Source organism: Rhinatrema bivittatum, unplaced genomic scaffold, assembly GCF_901001135.1.
Source record: "Rhinatrema bivittatum unplaced genomic scaffold, aRhiBiv1.1, whole genome shotgun sequence".
Lineage (NCBI taxonomy): Eukaryota > Metazoa > Chordata > Amphibia > Gymnophiona > Rhinatrematidae > Rhinatrema > Rhinatrema bivittatum.
This window is the reverse complement of record NW_021820521.1, coordinates 66,480-90,822: the sequence shown is the minus strand read 5'-3', so window position 1 is coordinate 90,822 and position 24,343 is coordinate 66,480. Positions and strand designations below refer to the sequence as shown.

General features: G+C 44.4%; 1 protein-coding gene across 1 annotated transcript in view; it reads right to left on the bottom strand.

Moving 5' to 3' along the window:
* The window catches only part of LOC115081697 (adenylosuccinate synthetase isozyme 2), a 206,720-nt gene extending 183,282 nt beyond the window's left edge, over positions 1-23,438 (bottom strand). Inside the window, exon 1 of the mRNA XM_029586115.1 lies at positions 23,151-23,438. Within this exon, the coding sequence (XP_029441975.1) occupies positions 23,151-23,330 (180 nt within the window). The 5' untranslated portion in view covers positions 23,331-23,438. The remainder of the gene's footprint in view (positions 1-23,150) is intronic.
* Between the last annotated feature and the right edge of the window lie 905 nt (positions 23,439-24,343).

Below are 24,343 nucleotides of genomic sequence, written 5' to 3'. Positions count from 1 at the left end.
AGGTTGTGCTGCCGAGGACATGAAGATCAAGATACATGAAGACTGGATCAGAAGAGACCTCTGGAGATGAAGGTCAGGTTACGTGAAGACATCTGGCAATGAAGATCAGGATGTGAAGACGTCTTCACGTAACCTGACCTTCATCTCTTGACATCTGGTGATGGAGATCAGGATGTGAAAACATCAGGAAATGAAGGTCGGAACATCAGGGCATCTGGAACTCAGAAGCTTGACGAGACAAGAGACCAAGGAATGAAGAAAATCTAGAGAAGACACGGGATCCCACATGGAACGAATTGCCTTGAGAAGCTAAGACGAGAAGTCCTAAGGAGGACTGGCTACTTGCGAAGGCAAGGAAGGAATGAAAGCTGGACCTTTACATACTATTGAAGAGGCGACTCCCACAATGACATCACTGGTGCACCACTCCCTGGCTGTACCTTTAAGAAGGGAGAGGAGGTGCAGCTTCGCCCCTTAGGAAGAAGGGGCAGGACCCTGGACAGCACCCATGCTGCAACGCTGTGCAGAAGCAGGAACAGGAGCTAGGCCTTAAAACAAGCCCCAATGTTAGGCAGCATTCCGCCGCAGAAGATGGACAAAGGACAGCCTCGGCATCAGGCAAGGCCGGGGATGATGACCCTCTCCCCACGGAGGGCTCAGGTAAGGTCAGTGGCCTCCGGGCCACATGGGAACGCTGTCGATGGCCTCCAGATCACAGAGTGTAGCAATGCGGCTCCAGCCACACGAAGAGCGGGAAGGCGACTTCCAGGTCGCTCAGGAGGAAGTAGCGTGGCTATTTTTTTCCAAACAATTTTTATTGAGGGTACCAGAAAACATTTACAATGCATTATAAAACATGCAACAGTTCACAAGATTTATTTATTTAAAAGTATTTCTATACCGTCTTTACAAACAATGTTTAGTCAAAACGGTTTACATGTATTAAATAAAATAGAAATAAAATAATAAAATAAAGACCAAAGATTAATTAAAAGTAAATTGGCTTATAGAGAATATAAAATTACAAAAATTTTTCATTAATATAAAATAATAAATTGTTTAAAATAAAATAGGTAACATAAACAAATCAGTAATCAAGTAAAAAGAATCGGATGCCAAACTAAATATGTATGTATTCTGGGAGTGTGATGTGATTATTTGCTGGGTGGTATATGAAATGCAGTTTGAAATAAGTGAGTTTTTAAAGATTTTTTGAAGTGTTTGGAGTTGGATATGGATCTGATGGAGTCTGGTAATGCATTCCACAGAATGGGACCTATGACTGAAAAAGCTCTTTTTCTAGTAATATCGAGGCGGGCTTGTCGAGGTGAGCGAATGTCTAGAAGATTTTTTTCCAGTGACCTTAAATGTCTAGTTGATGTCCTGACACCCAAACATTTTCAACTTTTATACCCCCGCCTACCTTCCATTCCCCCCACGTTGTCAGTCATATCCAATATTCCCAATGTAGATTATCGTGATGAGTGGAGGTGAGTAAAAATCTGTCCTAGTCCAGAAACTTTCAAGAAGTAGCACCCGTTAAAGGAAATAAACGTTGTGTGGCATGTGAAAGAGAACGGTAGAAATTGTACCAAAGTATTCTTAAATAATGTCTTCTTCTTTGCTGAGAAGGAAAAAAACAAGGATCCATATTCCATCTGATATAGTTCAGTCATTTGTGCCTTCCATAGTTGTCCATCCGGAGGCAGGGAGTCCATCCAATGTAATAGAATACATTTCTTTGCGATGAGACAAGTTTTTGCAAAGAACAATATATTGTCATTGTTTAAAGGGAGATCACCAACATCATTATTTAGTAGACAAAACGAACAAGACCAAGTAACCGGTGAGAGGAACATGTCAGACACTGATAAACAAACCGCTTCCCAAAAATCTTGCAGACCCATAATGACTGAATCAACGAGGCAGGAGACTGAGTACATTTCCTACATACATTTGATGTAATAATCCCCATCTGATATGCTTTTTGTGGGGAGCACGCCACTCTATGGAAAATTCTACCTTGCATTTCCTGCAAGTTTACATTGTTGGTTATTTTAGGGATGGATAAGTAACACTCTTAACATCTGTATATCCAACTCCTCTCTCACATCAACTTGCCATTTTACCACCAGATTATCAAAAATATTATACATTGTAGCGTTTTGACAAAATGTATACAGTAGAGACAAGGAGCCCTGTAGTTTAAGCAGAAGTAGGTATGAAGGGTTCTCCAGTGAATACACGTTCCCCTTCAAAAGTCGTGCCATCCACATATATCTTTTGAAGTCTGGTAAGTTCATCCCACCTCTCTCCCTTGGGGCCATCAGTGAGACATAAGCCATCCTTGCCTTTTTCTCTCTCCAAAGGAAGTTCATAATAATACATTGTATAAGCTTTAAATCTTTACTGAGTAAAGTTATGGGAAGCATATTCAGGAGGTATAGCAGTTTTAGGGCTATTATCATTTTTATCCGGCCGTGTAACGAGAGGAAAGTGCTTCCAGGCCTCCAACTTAGCCTGTATCTTATCTAACAGAGGACACACATTAATGGAGTACCATTTCTGGGTGTCCTTGTGGATTAAAACACCAAGGTATTTAATTTTTTCCCCGCCCATTTAACCAGGAAGGAAGACCAGTCATTCTCTAATGTTCCCGTAAGGTCCAATGCTTCGCCAGGTTTAGTTTAAATCCAGACACCTCCTGATATTTAGAAAAAAAATCTGTAGAGCTATGGGAAGGGCTGTTCTGGCCTTAGACAACAGTAATAGTAGATCATCTGCAAATAACAAGGTTTTGTACTGATGGACCCAAACAGGGATGCCCTCTATCCCTGGGTGCGACCACAATGCAATAGCCAGCGGTTCCACAGATAATATGAAGAGAAGCAGGGACAAAGGGCAGCCCTGCCTGGTCCCCCTACATAAAGGAAATGCCTCAGAGAGGGTGCCATTCACTAAGATTCTCGCAGTGGGGTTGGTATACAACAAGGTGATATAATCAAACATTTTACCCTTAATCCCAAACCGAAATAATACTTCTTTCAAAAAGGACCATGCAACCCTGTCAAATGCTTTTTCTGCATCACAAGCAACCAACAGAGGCTTCGGCACAGAATTGAGATGACATTTTTCAATTGCATAGAGCACTTTGTGCAGGTTAACAGCGGATCTCCGCCCCTGTACAAATTCCACTTGATCTCCCTCTATTATATGAGGCATGATGCGTTTTAAGTGATTAGCAAGGATCTTAGCGTAGATTTTTATATCCAGATTCAATAGTGAGATGGGTCTATAAGACGCCGTAAGAAGAGGATCCCTTCCAGGTTTGGGGAGAATTACTATTGTCACAGTTTTCATTGAGTCCGGCATATTTCCCGCCACACACATTGCCTCATAAACCCTACACAGGGTATCCGAGATATCTTGCCCTAGTATTTTATAGTAAAGAGAGTCTAACCCATCGGGCCCTGGTGTTTTCTGAGCCGGTAGTGATCGTATGGCCTCTGACACCTCTTCTGCAACTAAATCTTGGTTTAATTTGAGATGTTGTTCCTCAGTTATGACTGGGCACGTAACCTGATCCAAGAGAAGATTTATGCCTTCCAAGGGCACCTCTTCTGGGGAATAGAGCATATTATAATAATGTGAGAATATGCTCGCTATCTCCGCCAACCCTATTTTAACCTCTCCTAGCGGGATTTTAGTGGCAGATATAAATTTATTCCGCTCCTGGCTTTTGAGAAGTCTAGGCAACATCCGGCCCAATTTGTTAGCCTGGTGGAACATGCGAAACTTATACTGTTGTAAGGACTGTGCTGCTCTGGCATGCAGTAGATTATAAATCTACTCAAATGGCATTAACAATGCTCTAAAAGCAGATCCGAACGAATGCCCATGAGTTTCCTCTTAAGATCCCTCAAAGATTTTTGGAGGGCCAGCAAATCCCGATCCATTTATTTTCGCTTATAGCTCGCATAACTTATTATGGCACCCCTCAACACCGCTTTTGCAGCTTCCCAAAACAGGATCGACTGGGCAAGATGTTGTGCATTGTAGCTTGTGTAGTCTGCCCAGTTACTGCGCAGATATGCCGGAAAGTCAAGATCTGAATGAAGGTGAATAGGCATTCACCACTGTGTGCCCCCTAGGGAGTGTGCTAACATCATATGCGCTTGGACTGGACAATGGTTGGAAATGACTAGATCCTCTATGTTTGCTGTTGTAAAGCGGGAAAGCAGGGTGTCTGATATCAGTATATAGTCAATCAACGACCAGGAGGCATGGGCACGGGCCAGATGTGTATATTCCCGCTCCCCGGGGTGTAAGGTCCTCCATAAGTCTACTAGCTTCAGCTGTTTACATAAAAACACCGGGCCTTTGTTATCGCTCATAGGGTGGCCAACCCTATATGGCTTCCTGTCCAGTATTGGGTCTACCGAACAGTTCAGGTCACCCCTATGATAACTGGATGTTCCTCAAGTTGTGAGACCTTAGCTACCAAGTCAGAAAAGAAAGCATGATCATATTTATTTGGCGCATAAGCTGAAATTAATATCAATTCTATATCTATTAACTTCCCCACTAGAATTAAAAACCGTCCCCCAGGATCCACTATCTTCGTATAGAGTTGGAAATCTAAGGTCTTATGCACAAGGATGGCTACCCCACAACTCTTAGATGTCCCCACCGCTGAAAATACTTGTCCTATCCCCTTTTTCCTTAATTTGGCAGCTGAGTGAGGTGTGTCTCTTGAAGAAATATTAATTTAGCCTGGAGCTTATTCAATCCAGACAGTATCTTTTCCCTCTTTATGGGTATACTGAGGCCAGACACATTCCATGAGGTTACATTCCACGCCATGTGGTTAGTATCTCAATTCTAAAGTGCCTCCTCATGTCAAAGCATTCCTCCTGCCCCGGAGAGGTGCCCTGTTTCTGCCCTTCTTTTCCAGATAGCCATGTTCTATACTCGTTACCTCTCAATGAGAGTAATGTATGTCGAAGTTGTATAGCATATGTACTTCCCTGACTGACATCGCACTCCCCATAACTCTACCCTCCCTTACCAAGAATATTCACCCTTAATAACCCCTTGTATCCCCCCCCCCCAAAAAAAAATCATGTGTCCCTCCTGTGGGACTAGGAGTCATCAACGATCAATATGTTCAGTCATCTCTCCATTTTTAAAAGTCTGTTTCTGTGATTTGCTGAAGCACAACAAGTCCCGATAGTAATAAAAGAAAAAAAGGAAAAACGCAAACACACCAGAATATAGCATTCACCAGTTCCTGAAATGACCTTGGACCGCACCGGTCAGTGATTACTCCTCATCAACGCTTCATCATTCATAAATCAATGAAAAGTGTCAACCGCAGTATTCCTTAAGCAAGGAATGTGCAAAACAATAACTTGCTTCCAACCCTGCCTACTTGGCTAGGCTTAGAAAAAAAAAAACACACCACCACCCTCATCCATCTTGTGCCACTGTTGTCTGTGGAAGTGATGATACATATTCTTGTGCTGATGGGACAGCTTCAAAGGTTCTCTGAGCTCCCTGATGCCAAATTTTCAGTTTCGCTGGATACACCAATGAAAAACAGATCTTCTTCGTAACTAATTCCAAGCAGATGGGGGTGAATGCTTTTCGGAGACGAGACACCCGCACCGAAAAATCTTGAAAAATTAAAATTTTCCTGTTGTCATATTTGAGCTCCCTCTCCCTGCGGTAATGTTGTAATATACCATTTTATTTGCATAGTTCAGTAATCTGGCAATTACTACTAGTGATCTCCCAGACTCACCAGCCTGTGATTTCGGGCCCAAGCGGTGAGTGCACTCCACTAGGCCCCTAGATGCTGCCTGCAGCTCCGGGATCTGCATCACTAAGCAGGTTTCCAAAGTTTGCAATAGATCAGCCTCAGCAGTGTTCTCGGGGAAGCCACCAAAGCATAAGTTGTTCCTTCTAGCTACATTTTCTAATTATCGAGTTTGTCCTCTTACACTTTTGTGTTTTTTTCCCATTCTAACACTCTATGTTCCAACGCCCCGACATCATCTTCCACTAAAGTGATGCATCCTTCCACCTGATTCTCAATTTCTATTAAAGAGGAGCGAACTTCTGCTATTTGCTCCGGAATTTGGTGTAGTCTGGCGTCCAGAGCTTGGGAAATTTTTTCTTCAAGAGATTCTTCACCCGATGGATCCGGATTTTCTGGAGATGCAAGCGCCATTTTGGGTTCAGGCGGTTTCGTCTTTTCCTTTCTCTGTAATTTAGTCGCCATGGTCATCTTGCGCGGTAGACAGATCTTCAAGGATGGTGGGCAAATCACTCGCGTTAATCCGTGGTATATACCGTCAAAAAAGATTCACCCTTGTAAAGATTTGAATGGGAGACGACTGGAGCTCGGTCTGAGTGCGTCTAGCAGAGTTCACATCTCGTGACTCCCCCCCCCCCCCCCCCCAAGATACTATTTTTAAACAATATTCACATCTGATGTAAACTCTTGACCTTTGCAGCTGTGCTTTTTAGGTTTTTTTTCTCTATTTTCATTTTATCAAAGTTTCTCTTTTGAAAGCTAAAAGCTAGAGCAGTAGTCTTTCTTAATGTCTTCCCTCAAGATTTTAATCCAAATTGGATATCGTTATGATCACTGTTGCTAAGCGGCATCACCACCATTACTTCTCGCAGCAAATCCTGAGTTACACTAAGCATTAAGTCTAGAATAGCTCCCCTTCTCATCAATTCCTGGACTAGCTGCTTCATGAAACAGGTCATTTACTTCATCTAAAACAGTCTCTCTCAACCAGAATTCTATGAAACCCTGGGATATCTCAAGAGGTCGCTACGGTTTCCAAGAGATCACAATTAAAAAAACAAAAAAAAAATTTTCAAACTTCGCTCGCCATTCTCCCATTCACAGGAGAGCAATGAACATTTTGCTGCAGTTTTCATGTGTGAACAAGTTTGGTTTTCTTAACTAGCTGCAAGAGTAAGGCCAGAAATTGTCTTATTTCAGTTGAAGATTAAATCTGTATGTGCTTATCTCAAGTTTGACACCAAATTAAGTATTTTTGTAGTAACAAACAAGCACAGGTTTCACATTAAAGAAGTACAGTTTGTTATTTTTAGTTTAAAAACTAAAATATATTTTATGCATATATAGACCTATAAGAGATCATGAGCACTATATATAATTTTTTATGCAGGGGTTCCCCCAAGACCCAAAAATTATTTCAAGGGTTCCTCCACGGTAAAAAGGTTTAGAGAAGATGATCTAGAAACTACACTTCCCTAGCATGTCCTCATGTGACAGTTACCCAGTCAATAATGGGGGTTAATTTTAATCTCCCATTATTACTCTGAGGCAAAATGTGTTGACTTCCCTAATTTCCAATAGCAATTCATAGTCCATCTGTTAATTCTGGCTAGGTGGATTGTCATTACTCCCGCTACTATACTCTTCCCCATCACATGGAATTTCTATCTATAAAGATTCCATGGTGCATTTATTCTCCTACAGGATCATTATCATGTTTGACTGTACATCAACCCTAATAATTAGCACAGCACACCACTCACCCACCAAGTTGATCCACCCTATCATTGCAATATAATTTGTATCCTGGTATAGCACTGTCCCATCACATCTACTAAATTGCCTCCTTAATATGCACACTTTGCAGGCTGGAAAACTGATTTTGACACTTGCTGTGTGGAAGTGGGGGATAGCATGTATCACAATGCACCTTGATGTATGTCGAATCACCTCCGCTTTCCACATGACTCATATACAGAGGACTGATTTGGACATGTGCTCTGCAGAAGCGGGGACATGGCAACTAGGGGTGATGTAATGACAGAATGCATCAAGTGGTGCGACTTAACATGACCCAGAGGGCACTGTGGGACTGATATGGACACATCAGGCGAGGTGGTCTGGTGACAAGCTCTATAACTCATCATGATGTAGGCTCAATCTCCTCCTCCACTGGCAGTGCTCACTCAAAGGTTTTACTACCTCATCAACAAGACATTACAAATATTTCATACAAATATTGTAACAAAGTACATTCAATAAAAAAACTTGTATCAAAATCTGTTTTATTCTCCATACCTACAGTCTGCATTTTTCCTCACCTGTCTATCCACACTACCATTCCAAACCACCTGCAGTTACTTATCATACCCCATCCGCTGCAATGCAATGGGCTTTCTACTATTCATTAATAGAAATGACAATGCAGAGCTTAGCTTTAACTATGTAGTTGACTCTCCAGGGTGAGAGAGACAGGTATTAAAAACATAACTAATTCAGCGTGTCATCTACAGAGAACCCTATTTACAGTAAGCAAATTTGCTTTCTCTGTCAACAAGCAGGGCTGAATTAGCCATGGCACATAAAGAGTCCTACGCCGATAACTGCAGCGGATCACTTACTGAAACAGCAACCCAGACACTTCCCCGCCTTGGAAACTACTGGGAAAACAGGCTGCACACAGCTGCTAGCCAAAAATTACCATTCACTTCTTTAGAATGTCCACACAGACCTTCTCCCCTTTATGTGAATGAGGTTTTGGAAAGAATTTGGGTAAAAATGGCTTGATTCAAATGTAATGCCAAAATCACTTTTGGCAGAAACTTAGGGCGAGGGCAGAGCATCACCCTGCCGTGGAAAAACAAAGAATAATAAACCAATGCATGAAACTTGCTTAATCTTCTAGCTGAAGTAATAGCAACTAGAAATACCACCTTTCAGCTAAGAAACTTGGAAGCTGACTCCAGTGGCTTGTAGGAAGACTTCATCAGTTGTTCCAAAACGACAGAGATCCCATGGCACTAGTAGCTTTGCACCCAGTTTCATATGCCACAAACCCTTCATAAACTTAGATACCATAGGATGGAGAGAAATCAGCTTTCCATCCACCTGAGTGTGGTAAGCGGCAAATGGCACTAAGATGCACTTTTGCCCATAATATACAGAGGTCTGAAGGGGAGAACAATTACTGATGCAGATCTATTGGAGCACAGGCAAATGGGTTAAAGGAGTCTGCCTGACATTAGAAACTGTAAACTTGTCAGGTAGATGGCCTCCTGGCAGAAATCATGATGTTCTTAAAGCCCCTAGATAAAGAAAATAATAAAACTTTCGAGCACTCAACATCCTTGCTGACAGGCTGAGGGAGGGGAGTTTGGATGACAGAGACAATCCCTTCCTGAGTTATTAGAACTATATTGGATCCCAGAGGAATTGGTAAATGGATTAATAGTCTGATGAGGTAAGTAAATACATTTGCCTGGGACATGATGGAGTAATGAGGATAAGATGCACCCAGTCTGAATACATTCTGTACTGTTTGCACCAACAGAAGCAGAGAAAAGGTATATAGCAGATCTGCATCCCACTTGGGCAGAAAGTTGTCTGAAATGGGAAACTGCTTTGAAGAATGGAGCAAAATTTGTTGACTAGCCTAATGTCTTCTGACACAAACAGTTTGACTGGTGGACGACGCTAGAGATCGAATGCTCCATCTGCCACATTCTGGTCCAGAGGTGGTCATTCATGGGGACGAAAAAAAACTTGATACAATCTGCCAGCAGGCTGAAGATTCTGGGAAGATAACTTTCTTGGAGAAAAGCTCTGCAATTGTGATCCCACTCCCAAATTTCCAGACACGCCTGGCAAGAGACTCAAAGAATTTCTGCTCCCTTGTTTGTTTACTAAAAACATTGCCATTTTGGTTGTCAGTTTGGATCAGAATTCTCCTTCCCCGAAGGGGATGCAAGAATATTCAACGCATGACAGATGGTTCACAGCTCCAAGAGGTTGATCTGAAAAAGAAACTGTTACCAACCAGCTCCCTTGAGTTTGAAAGGGGCCCCATGTGCGTGCCCCACTGCCTGGTAGATGCATCTGTCACCAGCATTACCTACAGAGGTAGAGTTTGAAGAGGAGCACCTATTTCCAGAACCTATAGATCTAGCCACCACAGAAGAGAAGTTTTCATTTCTTCAGTAAACTTCACAGGGTATGACAAGAGCTGGAGCAGCTGATCCCACTGGGAACAGAAGCCCATTGGAGAACTGTTGCATTCGTGCCTCTTCTCGCCCCTTGCTCCACCCTCTCTACCTTGGAAGTGACTCCCTTCGGCTCTGACGGACAGTTGCAGCCGTGGCTTCTCCCTGCCTCTTGGTCCCGGTGTTCCTGGGCTGGCTTGACGCTACGGATCTGCCATGTTCCTGATGACGTAAGGGCGCGCGCTCCAGACTTTGTACTGGCAAGGGCGCGAACCTCGGGGGCGTCCCCCCGTAGTGACGTCATCCATTTCCACTTTAAAAGGTCTTTGTTTGCTAACCTCTAACGAGTTAGCAAGGAACTCCAACAGGACTTGCTTCGGCAGTCCATGATACTTGCAACAACAATCCAAGTCAGTGGCAACAAACATCCAACAGAAGTTAGGTAGATTGCTCCTCCTCCTGTCAGTTGGCGGTGGGGAGGAACAGATTAGTGCATTGACATGAGGGGGGCACAGATGGGATCAGTGGAAGTTAGTGCATCAAAGGCAGAGGGGAAGCATGGGGGGTGAGGCGATCAGGGATGTGAGTAAATACCTCACGTGTAGTGGGAGAGTGGGGGAGAAGTATTAAAGGGAAAGGAACAGTCACCCTATATCTGCCATATCTCACTACTCTCCCACATCCTTTTCTCTCAAGTATTACTCTTCCCAGTGCCCCATATCCCTCCTTTCTGACTCTCACCCATATAGAGTATCTCCTCTCTTTCAAACTCTATTCCCCTACCAGCTCTCCCATATCTAGTCCCTCTGTCTCTATCTTTCCTCTCCCAGAATCCCATCTGCCCCAGTCAGAAGCAACTAACTTGTATAAATCTGGATCATCCAAAGATAATAATGGAAACAGCCATGTAACTCAGCCAGAGATGATATGAATAGTAAGGATGGTGAACACACATTTAGGAAAATGGTTGCTTAACTTCCACTGAAAATCTTTAAAAATGTTCATATAACTGTGATTCTAAAATCCAAATGCCCTTCATCCCCTGCCTTACTGTGGTATAAAAATGCCACTTTCAAGCTTCAGAACCAGCAATTATGCAAACAAATGTCAAAATTACTAGAAAATGCCAGCAAAAAAACAAGACCACTGAAACATCCTTTCAGGCAGTGCTAAAGGCGACACTAGTTTATTGCTCTCTACTTGGCCTTATTTAAAATTCAGTACAACTCATGCTGGCAGACAGTCAATACATGGAGAAATTCAGTCTAGCCACCCAGACTGCAGCACCAAATCTGCAATAATCAAAACCCTTTCCTTTCTGCCTGATGAATCCAAAGTCAGTTAAAAAAAAAGGAAAAAAGGAAAGGAAAAAAGTGCATCAGTGTCTAAGTTAATTTTATTAGCCAGTAGACAGGCAACAAAATATTTAAAATTCACCCTGCTGTTCCCATTACATAGACCTTAAAAAAAAAAAAAAAAGCATATTCCAAGAATCAAAGCACCAAACCAGAAAGAATATAGTTGAAGAGTAGATGCTTATTATCAGAGACAGAAAGGACAGCCTCCCAAGAAAGATGCTGCAGACAAAAACCAAATTGTAATTCAAAAAAAGCATACAACATAACATTGCTTTGTTTTCTTCACCAAGCAATTTCCTCCTGCTCTTTTGTGCTGCCAGCTCAATCAAAATGGCTCTTACCAGGACTGGAGTGCTATGAGCTTTCATTCATGACTACTCGGGGCTTTCCCCCAAGCTCCTACGTAGCCCAACCACGGCAATGAACAATCCTTTGGTCAGCCAGGATCAGCCTAGCAATCTTAAATCATGATCATTTTCTCTGTTTCTGTAGTGCACGCTAAGATCTGGGTAGGCAGTGGTGAATACATCAAACCCACAAGCAACCGCCTTGGAATCTTGCTTATGGTGTTACCAATGGTTCTGCACATCCTTTGGGCCATACAATATGCAGACTGCAAATTTACAAAACCTCTTTTGCAGTCTTTGAGGATTGTTCTCTAGGGTGTGTTGCTGGTTGTCAGTGGAAACAATGTAATGAATTGGAGTTTGTTTTTGAGGTTCATGTTAGCAGTAGGATGAGACAGATTTCACTACATCTCCAGCAGTGACTCATTTCTGAAATGTGGTTTTCCTGTCATTCAACACTAGGAAAACTGGATTGGAAAACCATCATTCTCGTTCTGAGGCAGAAATGCATTAAGGAATGAATAGGCATTTCTTGGTACCATGCTTGAGATTTTAGAAATAAGTTCATACAGGAAGAATTTGGGGTTGTGGTAGTGTTTTGCCCTCTTTTTTCTTTAAGTTCAAGTCAGCCTTGAATATAGCTGTCAGACAGCAAAGGAAAAGCTTACTTTCTACCAATCTTGATTGTCTGGATAGGATTATTCCACAAATTAGCTGTCTCAAAGCTTATCCTCCTTTGATTTGTGCTTAATGTGAAGACCAGTTCTTAGCTGAATTCCGCCTCAAGAAAAAAATAAGGCTCAGAGCAGGCAAACCAAGGCACTGGGAAATGGGCAGACTGTAAACATGCTCATACTCAGGGATCTTGCAGGGTACACAGCATTCTGGGGAATTTCTATATTGAAGCACCAGTTCTACAGGAACTAGCTAAAAATCTTTTGCTATATTAAATTGTTTCAGCATACAGCACTACTGTAGACCAGTTGTATAACGGGATTTCTCCCATTGTGGCTATGGGGGGAGGAGGGAAAGCAAGTTTACTTACCGTAAACGAGGGTATCTCCTTAGACAGCAGGATGAATTAGCCAAGACATGTGGGTGACATCAGATGGCACCGAACGGACCGGTCTCTCCTAATTTTTCTCTACTGTTATGTTGGCTAAAATTGGCAGAAGGGATATCTCCAGAAATAGAAGTGATTAAAAGCAAAGTAAAGATACCTAGAAGAGAGTTGTTCAGCTCCAGTCAAGAGAGAATGGATAGCAACACACCACTCCTTAATTTGGGGGACAGTTTCTCTGAGTTGGTCTCCAAAGATATTTTCTCTGGAACAGGGCAATTTGTAATACACATCCTTTCACAGTCTGTTGGCTCTCAACCAAGCTATCCAGCGTGCTCCAATGGCCACTTCCAAAGATCTGGCTGTGATGTTAAATAATTCATATATGGAGAAGTTGACGCTCATACTCTTCTGCATCCAGAATAGCCTTCTGATAGCTCACCCAATCTCCGTCCAGAGACTAACAGCTTCTCAATGCAATCATGTACCATGTAGAATTGGTGGGCTGCAATCCAGGCATTCAGCATCAAGCAGAGAAACATCTTCTTCCCAACCTATCAAACAGTCTAGGATCCTTGCCAGATAGGAAGCTGGAGAAAATCCTAGTCTTCATTGCCCATTTCAGCACTGATTTCTCTACTACTAACTGGTGTGGTAGCTGAACTACCCCAACCCTGAAATTTGCTTAACTCTCTAAGTTCCAGTTTCCTGGCTACTGGGGGAAACTATGCCAGATTCTTCCACTTTCTTGTTTGAACATCCCATAGGATCGAGTGCACCAGGATTGTTGCAGGCTCGGACCGAGTTTCCAGGATCTGGAGAAAAAACAAAGATTTTGGAGCGGAGATCTTTCTCCTTGAAGATGTTGACTTCCAATACCTTACCCAATTTCTCCAAGAATTTTGAATATGATAGGTCTTCTGTTGGTGAAAAGTATTCCAGTGGATCACAGGGAATCCCTGTAGACCCTTCTTCAGACTCAAGAGGTGAGGAAACACTAACCCAGGACATCAGTGATGATGGACACTATCAAAGCAGTCATCTCAGAGGGGACTATTGCTGGGGAATGCTCCACACAGTGGTGTCTAAAGCTCCTCCCTCTAACTGGCTAGTCTCTGCAGCGAGGGACAGTTAGGGCTAGATTCTGCCCCGCGACTTCTGATGGGAGCTCCCAAGGTGAGGAGACAAGAGGGACTCTCCTTTGAGGGATCAAATCCAACACTCTGGACAAGAAAGGTTGAAAGGTATCCTCATCACTAGCAAGGCAAAAAAAGTCTGCACCAATTCATCTACCAGGTCTATGTGCTGCTGTGACCTCTGACCAGGAGTTAGGGGAGAGACATCTTCTTCCAAGACCAGTATAGGTTCATCTTCTTGAGAAGCTCCCACTGAAATCAAGGGGGGGGAGGAAGGGGGCCCCCTCCTAGGTCAACTGAACTGGTAGAGGCATGGAAATCAGAGGCACCAGGGAGCGTATCAGATCTAGTGTCTCCAGGTGAAGTCCTTGTTCAAGAAGCCTAGATGGAGATACAGCTCTCAAGAAGGCAGGAGGTTAAGTATAGTGAATCCCTTTTAGGGCCTCTTGCTAATCATTCCCTGTCTCGAATACACTGATGGAGCAGGGGTTCAATTCTCCAACTGCACCAGGGCCTGGAGCATTGAAGGATCTCGTGCTGAACTATTGTGTTGAGTGAATCGAGGCCCGAAGCACCAAATGTATCAATGACACCTATGGACAGTGCAGCAATGGCACCAGGCCCTGATGTATTGACAACAGAGGGTGTGTTCATGGAACAGATTCTGACCTCAGCGTCAACGGCACCAACTGTGCCACCAACTCTAACACATGGTGTTTCTTCTTCTTATGCATCCAGTGCCACAGAGCCTGCAAAGGGTTTACAGACCCTTGGCTCACAGCACTTCTGCTCGTTTCTCAACACTGGTGGAGTGGCGGATCTGGAGACCTGCTCCACAAACAGGGAATCTCTGCTCAATACAGTATGGAAGAAGCCAGCGAAGGCCCCACTCCAAGAGGAGAAAGGTCTCCAGCTTTTTACCAATTTGCAAAGTTCCAACATCTTTCAAGGCCCTATTTCTGTAGGGCCTCAGTAACATCCGACTGCAGTCATTAAAACATTAGCCGCTGGGATAAAGCCTTCTTAGAGCCAGATATAACTTACTACTTTGTTTTCTTTTATTTGCCAGTGCTGTTGAGGGATTGCTGATGCAGCAAGGTAACTGAAAGAGGAGAGAGAACATGTCTGTGCAGGAGCTTGGATAAGAAAAGACAGAGGTTCACGAGGCAGCACCTGCATGGGAACTCCCATCCAAGCTCTGTAGAGCAAAGGTCCTAAGAGCTAGGAGAGAAAGGTCCACTCAGCACTGACTGATAACCGCACCCACGCTTGTTGATGAAGAATGTTCCATATATCTGATTCTATACGGTAGATACACTTCTACAGTTTACATGGGAAGGGCAACTGTCAGAGGTCTGCAAGCCAAATTTCAAGGGGAAATTCCTCTTGAAGTTTCTATTTGAAAATCTACTGGTGGGTCCATGCTGCAGGGAATACTTAATCCACATACTTTGCAAGTACAAAGTACAGCTACAGAGTATCTATTTGGAAGTAAGTTTAGTTAACAGTATCAAGCACTGACCAGCCTTTAATCTGTGCCCTGCACGTTTTGGAGTTTGCTATCAGACTCCAGGAGGGAGTGTCTTGCAGCTAGCATTCTTGCGTGTTATTGAGTGTGTTCTATATAGTCTGTTTCTTGGCCAGGCAGAAGCCAGCTCAGATTAGCTGAAGTTATTTCTTACCTGCCTCTGGCTATGCTTCTTGCTGGTTCACTGATGAATGTTTCTGAATGTGCTCTGGAATTTCTGCCTCAGCCTCTGGTTATCCTGCCTGCTTATATTTCCATGTTCCTGGTCGCAGTTTGATTTTGACTCTGCTTTTCCTAGCAGACTTCTTCTCGATAAACTAACACTGCACAGAATCCTTGAACTTTGTTTTTGCTACTTGGTAGTTGGCTCTGAGCCAGGGCTGGTGCAAGGATATTAGGCGCCCTAGGCGAACCTGCCGCCTTGTCGTCCCCCCTCCCCCAGTCACACCACAACCCGGTCTTGGCCCTGACTCCTACCTCATTCTCAGCCATCGAATCTCTACTTCTCTTTGCCACAAGCAGAATAGGATCCACTCACAGCCCCACATGGCTGCTCTCCGGCCGCCCCCTAATGGTCTGTTGCCTAATAGGATGTGCTGACCCTGCTCTGAGCCAGCTGAGAAACTGAAGAGTCCCATACCTAGTGGCTGCCCAAGTCTCAGCGAGAAACTTAATAGGATGAGCACAACAGAAGTATAAATTAGAAGAACTTCCGATATTCAAATTCTACTGAAACTCTGCTATCTTAGGGGACATCATTTTCCCTCCTTATGTCACAAGTTTACCAAGCTGTTCCTGTAAGGTTGTTCCCCAAGTGCTTATGCAAACTAAGTGCCAGAGATATGCTTCCAGCCCAGATTACAAGCCCAAAGGTGGCAGCTTGAATGCATCTGAAATATTAAAAGACAGCTACCACAGATTCTTTCAAGGCTATTATAATGCAATTCTTCTGATAAGAAGCTGAGATTTTGGAAGCCATATACATTCCAAAAATCAGTCCTTTTAGGTTTTTCAACATGGTGCTGCAACAGAACTTGGCTTCTGATTTTGCTGTGTTCCTGCCATGCAGCTCCACCTATGAACTCCACATCTAAACACACCACTCCTAAGCTTGCAAATGTAAATGGTATTTGTTACTTGCAAGTACAGCTGCGGCTCCTCCACAGGCCTTCACTGTCTCCTCTCCACTATAGTCTAAGCCAAGGCTTCCCAAACCTGTCCTGGGGACCCCACAGCCAGGCGGGTTTTCAGGACATCCACAATGAATATGCATGAGGTACATTTGCCTACCATGGAGACTCAGTATATGCAAATTTATGCATATTCATTGTGGGTATCCTGAAAACCCACCTGGCTGTGGGGGTCCCAGGACAGGTTTGGGAAGCCCTGGTCTATGCTCTTGTTGAGGTGCGTAGGGCAATCCTGGGTTCGGATCAGTTAAACAGTTTGGGGGGGGGGGGGGCATACAAGGTTGAGACTAGGATAAAAGGCTAAAAACAAGTAAAACATACGCATTCAGGTTTTTAGAAGAACGTTCGAGGGTTACCACAAGATTTTTTTTTTTTTTTTTTTTTTTTTTAAAGCTGTTAAAAAAGATCAGTTTATATAACTGATAGTTGTCATTTTGAATACTTTCTATGGAAAGAGATTATGGCAGTATCTTTAAAGAAAAAAAAAACATAACAACCCTTTAACCCAGCCCACCCTTTTGTAAAGCATGCGGAAAAACATTAAGAAAAAAAACCTGCTACATACATTCAGATATTAGACCTGCTTGCCCTTTACCCTCTAATCCTTTGGCTGCTTCTTTTGTTGACTTTGAGGAAGGGTTATTCTGTTTTCAACACTTCACGAGTCACGTAATGCAACTGATATTAGAACAAGAAATTCTCTCTTGGACTTTTCTCAACTCCATTTAAAATGCAAGAAGATCTATAAACAGCATACCAGCTGAAAGACAAACTGCTGGGGCCACCAAGGTATTTCAGGGTTCTGCCGGTGTTAATAACTACGTGAGCTTCTCTTCACTTAGTGACAGCAAGAAAACAAAACCTTCAGCATCCCAGTTATCAGACTAATTCTGCAACGCATTTTACAGCCCGATTTATAAAGACTTCTCCCAATCCGTACCCAACTCAATATAAACTTTTTGTTAATAAGGCCTATAGGGAAGCAGCATGTGCACAGACCCGTGATGCCATAAGTCGATTGTCAAACACAACCTCCCATCTTGCTGCATCAAAAAAAAAAAAAAAACTTAAAAAAGGCAGAACCTGCGGGAAAGAGGCTAAGCAGAAAAGAAGGCAGCACAGGGGCTGCCAAGGCTCGACATTCACTCAGGGCCCCTTCCCTCCGCAGCTGCCCCAGATGACTCTGGGACTCCCAAGTGACGTCACTTCCAGGTAAGGAGAGGCCCACTGAGGGCAGCAGGCTGCCACCGAACGGGGTGAGCCAAAGCAATTGCCACAAGGGACCCTAAAGGCCCAGAGAAATCAGATAACTGCGAGTCACAGCCCTGAAGAGAACTGCACATAGAACAAGTAAGGTTATCTAATGCTGATGTTTGTACAGAAGTTTGGATTTAATTTGCTTATACTTTGTTTTCAATTTGAGAAATTCCACCAAGTTTCTTGCTCAGACTAGAGGAACCCTAAAACACAAAGGTTTGTGAATAAAAACAGCAGTGATACGCCAGCGAAAGCACAGACAACTGCCAGAGAAAACAAGTAGAAATACACATGGTAAACAGCCTTGGTTCTATTTCTCTGCACTTTTAGCTAGAAATGAGATGCCCGGGCTGAATTGTATTTACACTGTATGTTGCCTCAATGAGGTACTTACATTTTAGGAATTTCTGATGACCCAAATGCTTTGTCTTCCCACTGCCCCCCTCCCTCCAGCTTACAATCAATGTCCTACCCATATATTTCTTTGCCTCAAAGCTCCCCCACTCACCTTATCTCAGAGGGATAAAATGGCTCGGTTAGGGCTCTTCAGTTTGGTAAACAGAATATCAGAACATAATGCAGGCTAAGCTGAATCACACCAAAGGAGGGGAGATATTAGTGGTACAGAACAAATTAACACAGGCCAGTTATTTACTCTTAAACAATAGTAGAACTAGAAGACATTCCATTAAACTAATTAGTAGCAAACAAAATTTAAACTAGCGTGGCTTAATGCTTTTCCACCTAGATTTATAGAAGGTGTGTGTGTGAGGGGATACAGGCAAGGTGTTTGCTTATGGGGGAGGATACATACAGCTGTGGTGTTTGGGGATATGAGGTTATGTATATTGGGCAGGAGAGAGCTGTGTGTAGCAGTGAGGTGCATCGGGAGGGATAGATGTATGAAGGAAGGTTCTGTGGGAGGGAGGAACTTGTGGAGGGGACCTGTGGTGTGTTTTTATGGGTTTGACTGTTTTTGTAGGCAGAAAATATTAGGGATGTGCAGACAAAAAGTTTATGTTCATAAGTCCATAAGTCGAAAGGGGGGGGGTCAATTTCGGTCAATATGGACATATGTAGAATTCCATAAGTTGAGTCTATGTCCATACGTGCACCGATTCCCTAAATAAAAATTTAAACCCCTCACCCTCCTTAATCCCCCCCCAAGACTTACCAAAACTCCCTGGTGGTCCAGCGGAGAGTCAGGACGCCATTTCTGTATTCCTTTGCGAGGAGCACGTGATGTCGGCGTCACGTCGGAGTGACGCAGACGTCACGTGATTCCCCGCGCGTTCGCTCCGGGACACAACCGGACCTTTTGGCCAGCTTAGGGGGGGCCTCCTGACCCCCCCAAGCTGGCCAAAAGTTCCGGTTGTGTCCAACGAGGGTCCCGGAGCGAACGCGCGGGGAATCACGTGACGTCCGCGTCACTCCGACGTGACGCCGACATCACGTGCTCCTCGCAAAGGAATACAGAAATGGCGTCCTGACTCTCCGCTGGACCACCAGGGAGTTTTGGTAAGTCTTGGGGGGGGGGGATTAAGGAGGGTGAGGGGTTTAAATTTTTATTTAGGATCAACAATCGCGATTTCCAACGTATTCAACATAGCTATGTTGAATAAGTTGGAAATCCGATCGTTTTCGCCTCATCACTTTTTTAAGTTAAAAAAAAAAATTACGTTGCGTTTTACATATGCGTTCAAAACGAATGCACACCCCTAGAAAATATGGTTGATTTTGGGTAGGGGCTGTAGGTGAGTGATGGCTTGTGTGGGGGTATCTATTTTAGGGGATTAACTGAAAGGTGGGAAGGAAGTGAATGGGAAGAAGGGATGCTTCTTGGACTGGTGCTTTTCAATATATATATATATATATATATATATATATATATATATATATATAAATGATCTGGAAAGGAATATGACGAATGAGGTTATCAAATTTGCAGATGATACAAAATTATTCAGAGTACTTAAATCACAAGCGGATCGTGATACATTACAAGAGGACCTTGCAAGACTGGAAGATTGGGCATCCAAATGGCAGATGAAATTTAAATGTGGACAAGTGCGAGGTGTTGCATAGAGGGAAAAATAACCCTTGCTGTAGTTACACGATGTTAGGTTCCATATTAGGAGCTACCACCCAGGAAAACGATCTAAGCATCAAAGTGGATAATACTTTGAAATCATCGGCTCAGTGTGCTGCAGCAGTCAAAAAAGCAAACAGAATGTTAGGAATTATTAGAAAGGAAATGGTTAATAAATCAGAAAATGTCATAATGCCTCTGTATCGGTCCACGGTGAGACCACACCTTGAATACTCAAAAAAGATATTGTTGTGATGGAGAAGGTACAGAGAAGGGCGACCAAAACGATAAAGGGAATGGAACAGCTCCCCTATGAGGAAAGGCTGAAGAGGTTAGGGCTGTTCAGCTTAGAGAAGGCTGAGGGGGGATATGATAGAGGTCTTTAACATGACAGGTCTTGAACGAGTAGATGTGAATCGGTTATTTACACTTTCAGATAATTATCTTCTATTATAATAGAAGGACTAGGGGGAATTCCATGAAGTTAGCAAGTAGCACATTTAAGACTAATCAGAGAAAATTATTTTTCACTCCACGCACAATTAAGCTCTGGAATTTGTTACCTGAGGATGTGGTTAGTGCAGTTAGTGTAGCTGGGTTCAAAAAAGGTTTGAATAAGTTCTTGGAGGAGAAGTCCATTAACTGCTATTAATCAAGTTTACTTAGGGAATAGCCCCTGCTATTAATTGCATCAGTGGCATGGGATCTTCTTAGTGGTTGGGTAATTGCCAGGTTCTTGTGGCCTGGTTTGGCCTCTGTTGGAAACAGGATGCTGGGCTTGATGGACCCTTGGTCTGACCCAGCATGGCAATTTCTTATGTTCTTAAGGAAAAGTAAATGCTTTTGTCATACACAAGTACAGAACGGGTCTCAGCTCTGTGCCAGTGTCAATATACTGTTTATGTGAGCTAATAATATCTTTCCATTGGTAAAAAAAATGAAGATACAAATTAGACCTTTTGCCTGTAAAGTTTTTTTTTTAATCCTTATTCTTCTTAATGTTTCTATTTGTCATCTATTTTGAAATATTTTAAAAAGTATGGTATACTCAAATCAATCATACCAGTATTTCTTTTTTTAGGAATGGTGGTATTTCTGTTTTTACATTACTGCACTGCATGAGTCGGGCTTGTAGTGGTTTCCAGTTTAGTTTTTTTTGTCTACAACTATTTATACTTTATGGCCTTTTCATTCCAATTGGTGAGGATCTGTCCTGCATTTGTGACCAAGGGGATCGATGCAATAAAATTTGCAGAAAGCTGACTTTTCAGCGCCCGCTTTTTTAGCGCATGCATGGTACCCACAAGGGGGGCGCCATGCAATAAACAGATTAGGGGGTCGCGCTAGCAAGGAGGCGCTAGGGTCTCTAGCACGACCTTGCTAACTCAACCCCATGGTTACCGGCGGTCTGCCGGTTATGAACACCAATGCAGATATACTCGGCGTCTGTTTTCATTACTGCAGCCGGCCGGTTATGAAAACTGATGCTGAGCATATAGGTGTCGGTCTTCAAAGTGGCCTGCAGTTTGTTTTTTTTAACTTTAAATAAAGTACAGAAAAGCAGTTCTTTCTGCTTTTCTTTACTTTTTTTCAGTGCACTCCGCCATTAACGCCTGCTCCAGGCAGGCATTAATATCTGAGCAATAAATATGCGTCTCAGACACACATTTATTTTTTTGCATTTGGAGTGAATGAGTAATAGCCTCATTCACATGCATTTGCAGGTGATGAGTGCTAACTCATTCACTCCGCGTTGGACGCTTGTTAAATAGGCACTAATCCCCCTTTTGCATTTGGGGGTGGATTAGCGCCTATTTAACCCACGTCCGACAGCGGGTTAAACAATGCGCTCCGCTGAGCGAACTGTATTGCATCCACCCCACAGTGAGGTAGTCTGCTGGTCAAGAAAATGCCTTGAATCTCTTGGGTTGATTGTTTTGCTGATTTGGTAAAGGCTAGGATACACGACTGAAGGGGCTTCTCAGGTGCTAAAAATGATGGTGCTTAAGCCCGTTGGATGCTGAAATACCTGCAGCCTGGGCATGGTGGATAACTTGTAATGTGGCCTCAGAACAAAAAAAAAAGGTTTGCCTATCCCTGCTCTAGCCTTCATTATATACATGACTTCGCCAATACGTCGGCGGCTCCAGGACCCAGAGCGTCGCACGAGGCAGCACGGGTACTTAGTGCGGGCATTGCACAAGCTACCTTTCCCGCCAAAAAGCGAAGTCTTTTCCTTCCATAAGCCAGCAAGCGACCCCCCCCCCCCCCCGAAAAAAACCGTTCCCTCTGTATATATCTCGTATGAATTATGGGCACATGATGAACACGTTCTCTTTCACACGCAAGCCGAGCCCAAAGTTCAACGTCTGGCATATTTCATCCCGCGCTAACGCACCACCTCTGCGCGGGCTTCGTTTCCTTGCTGTTGCTCCTCCTCTGGCATGTTTTATGAATGACTCCAGCACTCCGCTCCCAGCAGTAATGTCTCGAGAGCAGCGCGGGAACCGCCGCGGCCCCGCATTGATCGTTCCCTGGCCTAGCGCGGCCAGGATGCTCCCCACCCCTTTCCATCTCCGGCCTCGCAAAATACAACCACACAGAATAGAACACAAAGCTCTCCCATCGCCGACTAAAGGCGGCTCAAGGAGGAGCAAGGCAGGGCCCGCCGGTAGTCACACACTGACAAACAGGGCTGGAGGAGAGTCAGCACGCGCCCGCCCGCCCCATTCCCGTAAATCGGCAGCTGCCACCCCCGGCCGCCCCATTCCCGTAAATCGGCAGCTGCCACCCACCCCCCCCGGGCTCCTCGGGCAGCGATCTCCCGGCTCCCGCCCAGGCCGCTGACGATTTCACAGCACATCCGGCAAACCTCCACCTCCTTCCACCAGCCCCATCGGGAAGCAGCGGCAGAGGCTGCGCCTCCCGTGGCAGGAGGAAGGGTGAGAGAGAGAGAGAGGAGGCGGCGGCTCCTCCTCCTCCTCTTCCCTCCTTTCAGCGGCGTGTTTCATGCTCCCATACAATCCTGCGTGCGAGAGAGCGATCGGTCGCTCAAGGTGACTTCTGTTTAGGTTTAAAAAAACAGAAAACAACAAAAACCAAAAAGACTCGCATACGTCAGCTAAGGACGCCACCCCGCACCCGGTTGCGTGTGCGCCGTCTCCTTACCTGGCATCGGCAGACGATGTCGGCGTCCTGGGCCAGCAGATCCACCACTTTCCCTTTCCCTTCGTCGCCCCACTGCGCTCCGAGGACCACGGTCACCCGGTTGCCCACCTGCCCGGGGGCGGCGCAGCAGCCGTTGGCGAGCCTGCCGGCCGGGCCCGCGGAGCCGTTCTCGGAGGACATGACGGTAGCGGTGGCCGCGGCTGCAGACGTCCTGCTCTCTCTCACGCCCGGACACACACACACACACAAAAAAAGAGCTCCCTCCTTCCTCCTTCCCTCTCTCCTCCTCCTCCTGCTCCGGAAAAGTCACTCGCTCGGCTTCAATAGAAATGACAAAAAAAAAAAAAAACCCCCGCACGGAGGAGGAAATAGAGCGGGGGGGATACTGCCGCCTGCCGGCCCGCGGCACTTTCGCTGCACTTCCGAAACCTCGGGCCTTAACGCGGGGCGCTCACTCCTTGCCGGCCCTGCCTTTTGTTTTATTTGGTTTATTTAATGTAAGTTAAAGTATGTGTATGTGCGGCCGCCGGAAATTACATCTGTTTAAAGAAAAGCAGGCAGGGACGTGGTGCTTGTAAAAGGGAGTTATGGCTGTGTGTGAAGAGGTGAATGCATGGATTGAGGTGGGAGTTGGTACGTCGGTGTCTGTATGTTTTGAATGGAGGTGTACTTGCGGTGACGGCTATTATTTGCTCTATAGTCCGCCTTTCTGTACCATTCTTCGCGGGCTGTGTCAACTATTTTCCCGCTCTCTGTGGGTGGGGGAGGGGTGCTTGTGTGACTTTGGAAGTGACTGGGGAGGGGGCTTTGAAGGTGCCTTTTCGGGTTATCCCCATCCTTCACCACCTGCTTCAGTTGTTGCCTCAGTCTCTCTGCCTGTTTTGCTCTGTAAGGACATTTAGAATGAAATATTTAGCAGCTTCTACTGCAGGGGCCGATGCAATATAGTGGACTCAACCTAGCGCCCAGCTTGCCGTGCAGTTGGCTGGGCGTTTTGGACGCACTACAATAACTCCCCATGCAATAATAGGATTAGCGTGCCCAAAACACATGTCCAAACTATTGCATAGCTAATAGCACTCATTGGTTGTAAATGCCATGTAGATGAGGCTATTAGCTATTATCCCCAATGCAAAAAAATCACTGTGTGCCCGATGCACAAGTTTTAACATGCAAAATTTAATGCCAGCTCC